This window comes from Penaeus vannamei, chromosome 11 (genome assembly GCF_042767895.1).
Source record: "Penaeus vannamei isolate JL-2024 chromosome 11, ASM4276789v1, whole genome shotgun sequence".
Taxonomy (NCBI): Eukaryota; Metazoa; Arthropoda; class Malacostraca; order Decapoda; family Penaeidae; genus Penaeus; species Penaeus vannamei.
In genome coordinates this window covers 22,351,197-22,358,696 of record NC_091559.1, presented here as the reverse complement: position 1 = coordinate 22,358,696, position 7,500 = coordinate 22,351,197, and the positions used below count along the sequence as shown (strand labels likewise).

Genomic DNA, 7,500 nt, shown 5'->3' with positions numbered 1-7,500 from the left:
GACCGGCGACGACGTGGTCGAGGGAGCGTGGCGCCCGGTATATATGCCCCGGGCGGCCGCGAGCTCCCCAGGGTGAAGAGGACACTGCCGCACATCTCTGTCAGCTCCGGGTCGCCGTCGTCAGCTCCAGCGCAGCCGCCACCATGAACAAGTACTTCCCTGGAATCAGCCGCATCGAGTACAGGCCCGATGCCGGCCCGGAGGATACTCTCGTCTACCGCCACTACAACCCACACGAGACCGTCCATGGGCGCACCATGGAGGAGTGGCTCAAATTCTCCGTCTGCTACTTCAACACCTTCAGGTAACCGTCGCTAAGGCGCGATTCTGTAGGCGTTGCCCCGTCAGTCCCGTCAGTGACCTCGGGAGCCGCTTGTTAGGTGGTCCATGCGCGTGAGGTCCTTCGCTCCGCGCGGCTGTCACAGAATTTAGAATCTATCCCGCCCTCTCTGTCACGCCTCTTACCCACAAAACAATGTCATCGTAAATGAGCTGTACGTGCGCGTTCGACCGCATCGATAAGCAGGCAAAGACATCTTGTTCTTTGCCTGCTCTCGATACATCACTCTTCCCCCTTTTGTTTCTCCCATATTTTGTGACATCTGCGAATCTTTTCCTTTCATTTTTTCCTCTTTTGCATTAAAATCTCAAAACCTTTAGAGCTAAAAGCCTACTTTCATGTTTTGCTTGACGCTACTTTCCGAAGAACCAAAATGAGTAATATTTTACTCCTGATTTTGTCTTTTTGCGTTGCTTAGGAAAAAGTTGCTTAGTGACAAGACTTATGGCATGCTGCTTTTCTTCGTGAGAGAGAAAAAAGTGGACAAACAAGTCGAAAATGTAATGTGTCGTCACTCTCCCCACTTTCAAAGCGATGTGAAAAAAGCGAAATAAAGAAAATGGAAAGAAAGGAAGACTGAAGTTCTCTCGTGATGGATCTACTTCGCCTCAGAGACAAGAAATAAAATCTGGGAGACGGACCCAGCTGAAACGACTTCAGTTACCGCGGGCACAAGTGGAAAGTCAGCCCGTGCATGGAAGCATGACTCGGAGCTCTTGGCCTGAAAACCTGCTCCAGAGACGTCGGCGTCCTGCTCGAGTGCATGGTGTTGCCTTACGTCGTCCTCGGGTGGAGTTACTGTACCTTGGCCTTCGTGGAAACTTGTGCATGAGACCTTTATTTTGTGATTGATCAAGATCCTTCTTGTATGCGAAGAACACTGACTTTGTCCATGATGGAAATTTGCATGTTACATAAGAGGATTCTACTCAAATACGCAGCAGTGATGAATTTATATACAGAGAAGACTTGGTTTGTAGGTTGTCCTTACTAACACTTGTTGATGTTTATTACTTATGAATGATAGAAAACTATGAATTATACGGAATGTCTGCAACATTAAATTGGTTCAGCACACGTGCGCAGACATATACATGCATACACACACTCTCATGTGCGAATACTAATTTCTTATCATCTGTTGATATTTCCAGACTTCATCAATGCATAGGAATATATTCTCAATAAGTATGATTAGGCGGAAATAAATACATGAACACACATACATATACCAATTTAAAACACACATACGCACTGTTTAATACGATCAGCAACACACTTACATATTGAAACACAGACATACACACATTGCACAATCACATACACACACATAATGCACAATCACACACACACACAATGCACAATCACACTCACACACAAAGCACAATCACACACACACAATGCACAATCACACACGCACACAATGCACAATCACACACAGACACACGTACACACAATGCACAATCACACACATATATACTAATTCCAAACACGCACATATACACACAATTCAATAAACGACCAACAACATATACTCACACATTGAAATACAGACACACACACAATGCACAATCACACACACACAATGCACAATCACACACACACACAATGCACAATCACACATACACACAATGCACAATCACACACACACAATGCACAATCACACACACACAATGCACAATCACACGCACACAATGCACAATCACACACACACACAATGCACAATCACACACACACACAATGCACAATCACATGCACACACAATGCACAATCACACACACACACAATGCACAATCACATGCACACACAATGCACAATCGCACACACACACAATGCATAATCACACACACACACAATGCACAATCACACACACACACACAATGCACAATCACACACATACACACAATGCACAGTCGCACACACACACAATGCACAATCACACACACACACAAAATGCACAATCACATACACACACACAATGCACAATCACATACACACACACACACACAATGCACAATCACATACACACATACACAATGCATAATCACACACACACACAATGCACAATCACACACACAGACACACGTACACACAATCAACAATTACATATATACTAATTCCAAACACACATATACACACAATTCAACACATACGGCCAACAACACACATTCACACATTGAAATACACACACATACACAATGCAGAATCACACAAACACACACACACAAACACATTAATGCATGCTTACTGGCAACGGTCAGACATGCACACACTAAAATACATACATGTCTACTCTATTTTGCACACATGAAGACATGGAGAAGCATGCAATCAAATAAATATGCATGAACAGACACAGAGGTACATGCACACAAACACACACACACTCTCTCATGCCCTCACACGCACACACATATTTGCCCCCACACACAAATTTACCCACGTACACACACACACACACAAGGAGTCCCTCTCCAACTCTCCTTCCCCACACACGAGGACTCCTGGCGGCCCTCTAACGCCTCCTTGGCTCCCTCAGGTACTGTGGCTCGGACGACCACTACGGCGAGCGCGCCCACCAGAGGACGTGGGACGACAGCTCTCGGTCTCTCGACAACTACAAGCGCCGGATGATGGCCGCTTTCGAGTTCTTCTACAAACTCAACATCAAGTACTACTCGGTGGGTGTTTGTCTTTTTTTTCGTGAGACATAGGTGTTGGGATGCTGGGGTTGTAGATCGCTGGGGAGAGATTGCTAATGGTTCGTCCACCTTCCCAGGTGAGCGACCGCGACATGGCCCCTGAGGGAGACAGTTACGACGAGACCAACCGGTACCTTGACGAGATGGTGACCCTGGCGTGTGACCTCCAGCGACAGACAGGGATGCGGCCCCTCTACTACAGCGCCGACCTGTTCAGCCACCCCCGCTACATGAACGGCGCCGGCGCCAACCCCGACGCCCACGTGTTCGCCTACGCCTGCGCCCAGGTCAAGCGGGCCATGGACGCCGCTAAGCGTCTGGACGCCGAGAACTTCGTCTTCTTCAATCCTCGCGACGGCTACCAGAGCGTTCTCCAGAGGCAGTTCTTCCGCGACATGTCCCACATGGCGCAGCTGTACCGCATGGCCGTCCAGTACAAGGACAAGATCGGCTTCCGCGGCCAGCTGCTGATCCAGCCCAAGCCAGCTGACCCTCGCCGCCACCAGTACGAGGCCGACGCCATGGCCACCATGTACATGCTGCGCCACTTCAACCTGGACAAGCAGTACAAGCTCTACATCAAGCCCGCCTTCTCACGCCTCATGGGCCGCACCTACGAGCACGACGTCTACATGGCAGCTGCTTTCAACATGCTGGGATGCGTCGACGCCTCTGACAGCTTCCCAGAGTTCAGCGGAACGTCTGACACTTGCGCCCAAGACATTCGCGACGCCACGTTCGTCATGAAGTGTGTCCTTGAACAGGTAACGACATCTGCAAACATTGCCACCTTCAACTTAGGCGTTTTAATTTTGATCTGCGAAAATAATAGCTTTTAGAAATATTTAAATAATTCTTGTTCAACCCTATGCTCTAATCTCTTCTCTGACCCCTTTATTCGCACGTGCGCCCACAGGGAGGTCTCCAGCAGGGTGGCTTCTCCCTGGGCGGCCGCGTGCGCCGCGAGTCCGTTGAGCCTCGTGACCTGTTCCACGGCCACATCCTCGCCATGGACACCTTCGCCCGCGCCCTCAGGAACGCCGCCCGCATGATCTCAGACGGGTTCTTCGCTCGCAGCCTCCAGCAGGTACAATGCGTTTGTTTCTTTTTCACTTGAATATCAGATCATTTTGTTACAAAGAATTATGCAGAAGGAAAAAAATCACAATTCAAAAAGTTCTTCCTTGTAGAGACCTACATATCTATCACTTATTGTAAAAAACAATACCAACTTGGTCGGCACTCACTGATCCCTCCCGCCCTCCCCTCAGCGCTACACAACCTACAAGTCCGGCTACGGCGAGCGCGTCGAACAGTCCTCCATGAGCTTCGAGGAGTGTGAGGACTACGTGCGCAAGTGCGGCGAGCCTCAGCCTCAGTCCACGCGCTGGGAACACTTCGAGAACATGTTCAACTACTACGTGTATCCGCCACGCCAGTAGAATCCGTCGGCTGACACCCGCGGCTGTAGCGTAACCACACACCACACGCACGCACACGAAGATAAACACACACACGGACATAATACACACACCCCAGTCGTCTACACACACGCGCGCACCATCTCTGGTGATCCACTTTCCCTCAATGTCGTTAAGCCATCAGTTTACCTTTCATGAGCCACCATATCCTACCCTTTCCTATAGTGTCCTTGGTCACAATACCCCACCATAAACCAGCTTGTACTGCCCGTCACCATTCCATAATTTGCTCCTGTAGTGTCCCCTGGTCTGCCCGAAGTAAAGTACGATAGCTTATATCCTGTTTCAACCCATCCTGCACACACCACAACCACCGTAACCCAGGCTGTGGTTCCAGCCGGTCTGCCTGTCAAGCGGCGGACTCCGGCGGCCCACCGGCCCACCCTAACGACTCTCGCTTGTTGTCCCAAATGGTCCAAGAGGTGTTCAAACTTTCGGTTGTTTCGTCTGCACTTTGAAAACGATCAAATCGTTCCCGAAATCGATCCTAAAAGCAGTACCTCTGAGGTTTTGTGTCAGTACTGGAAAATGTTCGACGGCGGCGCGAGTCTCTTTTTAAGCATTAACCTCCGCGCCGCTGGTCTTTGGTTTCTCGAGGCAAACGAGGCTCGTCTCCGAAGGGATGAGTCGCCGTTGAAGGCACTATGTGGCACTCCAGATCGGAAATAGATGATAGACTGATTGATGTAGAAGGACGATCGAGCTCAGAAACGACGGAAATTGATGTCTAGTATGGCTTGATAGGCTGTAAATGCGTACGCAAATCCGAAAGGACATCCCAGGTCTGTCTGAACGCTTTTTCCCGAAAGAGTTTCCGGATCCAGACCGTCAAGTCGTCCAGCCCAGCGAAGTTTCCCAACAACAGCCAACAACCTTCACCTCTGCAGAGGTTAGCGGTACTAGCGTAACTGTTCACTCTGATCGCCTGAACTTCGCAAATCATACGGTCGATAAACTCCTGTTACTTCAAATTTGCGAACGACTTTACTGTCACGAACGGCGTCGCGGTTACCTCAGACCGTGCTTTGAACACGGTGACCGCCCCCAAAGCACCCTCGCAAGACCCGGCCAAACCCCTCCGGGCAGACCGACGACCCGCCCCCCTCCGACTCCTCCCCCCCCCTAGTCAACACAGACCACAACACAGCATCTAAAATCAATGGAATTCAGAATCTGAATTAGGCTTCGAATCGGTCGCTTGATTAGTCCACACTTCCAGTGACTAAATTCTAAATTCCATCGACTGTAATTCAACTGTATTTTGGCAATAAATACCACTAAATCCATTGTCTTGCTTCGTGACCTCAGCTTCAGTTTGGCTATTTTTGCTTCAGAAAATATTCCCTGTGATACATTATGAATAATTAGATGGAAACAAATACACGAAATAGATAAATTATTCACTATCAAAAAAGAGTTTCATTCCAGTCACACTTGGTCATCAAAAACCTGATTTTCTTCGACGATTTTATTCATGTATATAATATCACATACAAAAATAAGCATGATTTACATCTAAATATGTTTGTTACATGTTGAAAAGTGATTGACAGAAGTGGTGTGTCTTGGGCCTAGAATACCAGACATCGTAAACCAATTTATACATGAAGAGGAACAGAATTTCGTGATCTCTCTCTCATGCAGTAAAAGGAACATAGTATCGAGAACAACTGCGAGAACATGAAGAACACTTAACACTCTATACAAATGACTCCTGATAAAAAACGTGGGTTCAGGTGATTCAAATCAGTTTTCCTGAAATGACAGTTATTCCTGAATCGATTACAACTGATGGTGATCTTCATTTGTCTAACTCTGCTGCACCGAAATTGGCTTGGCTATTAAAGGGATAAGTTAACTTGTTAATTATAATGGAATATTAGTGGCGAACTATTCGTCAATAGGAAGAAGTTTCGCGTGAATGCAAAAAATATGACAAACTCGTTCATTTCTTTGACAAAGAAAGTCTGGTGGATGAGTAAGTAGCACTGTCTGCTTCTGGAACTACAAGTCGTGTTGAAACGTTTAACAAGTCAATGTTTGCTCCTGTCGCTGCGTCAGAAATGAAGGAAAAAGAGTCAACAGTGAAATTCGCGTTTTGATTTGGAAAGACTTGGATTAACTAAACGAGGAGAAAGGAAGAGGCGGATGAAAGAGAGGACACGGAGGATGAATGGGCGAGAAGGGAGAAAGATGAGAGAAAGGAGGATGAGAGGAAGACAACGATAATGGCGGAGAAAGAATCGAGGCATTAAGGGAAGACAAAGAGTGAGAAGAAAAAGGATGGAAAAAGGAAAAGAATACAAGAATGATGAAAAGGAGAAAGATGGAAAAAAGGATGAAAGGAAGAGCAGTATGGAAATAAGAAAAACAAGCAAGAAGGAGAAGAAATAGTCAAAGATAGGTAGAAAAGGATGCGAAAGAGGAGAAAAGCAAGCTGAAAATGGGGAAGTGAAAATAATACAAAAGCTCAATAACGATAAGAAAAGTAATTGAAAAGAAAGGGAAATGAAAAAAGACAGAGAAAGGAGGAGAATGAAAAAAGAGCAGAAAGGTGGAGAAATAAAACGCAGAGATGGCGGATGAAGAGGTACAGTAGTAATAAACCAAAGGCAAACCTCACCACACATCACATTATGTATGACTTCTATGACTACTGACATACAACATATTAAATAAACAGATTGAGACCTTGCTCGGCTACATCTTGTGCAAATGATGACCGACAGACAAGCAACAGCCTCAGAACCGCCCGTACAAGGAAATGGAAAATAACGTACCTCATTATAATCACTAAAACCAACCAAAAAAACTCGCCAGAACGCAACAAAACTCATTTATCCTTTTGTTTCTCCGTTTTTCCCTCCAAAAAACTTGAGCAATTGCGTGTAGGAAAGAAAGTAATGGATCCTGTGTAGATTCCTAAACCAATGGAACTTGAGAAACACGATTGGTTACGCCTAAGAATCGACACTGA

At 46.6% G+C, this 7,500-nt stretch overlaps 2 protein-coding genes across 2 annotated transcripts in view; one reads left to right on the top strand and one right to left on the bottom strand.

Moving 5' to 3' along the window:
• The first annotated feature begins 56 nt into the window (after positions 1–56).
• Positions 57–5,809, top strand: LOC113816900 (xylose isomerase-like). Its single transcript, XM_027368888.2, has 5 exons — positions 57–304; positions 2,880–3,021; positions 3,120–3,806; positions 3,959–4,129; positions 4,314–5,809. Exons 1-5 carry the CDS (start codon positions 144–146, stop codon positions 4,482–4,484), a joined length of 1,332 nt encoding a protein of 443 aa, XP_027224689.2. The 5' UTR covers positions 57–143; the 3' UTR covers positions 4,485–5,809.
• Positions 5,201–7,500, bottom strand: part of LOC113816916 (nephrin) — a 336,838-nt gene continuing 334,538 nt past the window's right edge. The window contains exon 26 of the mRNA XM_070127458.1: positions 5,201–7,500. This exon is cut by the window's right edge and continues 420 nt beyond it. The gene's annotated coding sequence lies outside the window, so the exon portion shown is untranslated.

What these genes read in the sequence shown, in the direction of transcription:
- LOC113816900 (XM_027368888.2), top strand. Translation starts at nt 144, where the DNA reads ATGAACAAGTACTTCCCTGGAATCAGCCGCATCGAGTACAGGCCCGAT. An exon ending in TCAACATCAAGTACTACTCG is followed by an intron (nt 3,022 to 3,119) that starts GTGGGTGTTTGT and finishes CCACCTTCCCAG; the next exon opens with GTGAGCGACCGCGACATGGC. An exon ending in TGAAGTGTGTCCTTGAACAG is followed by an intron (nt 3,807 to 3,958) that starts GTAACGACATCT and finishes GTGCGCCCACAG; the next exon opens with GGAGGTCTCCAGCAGGGTGG.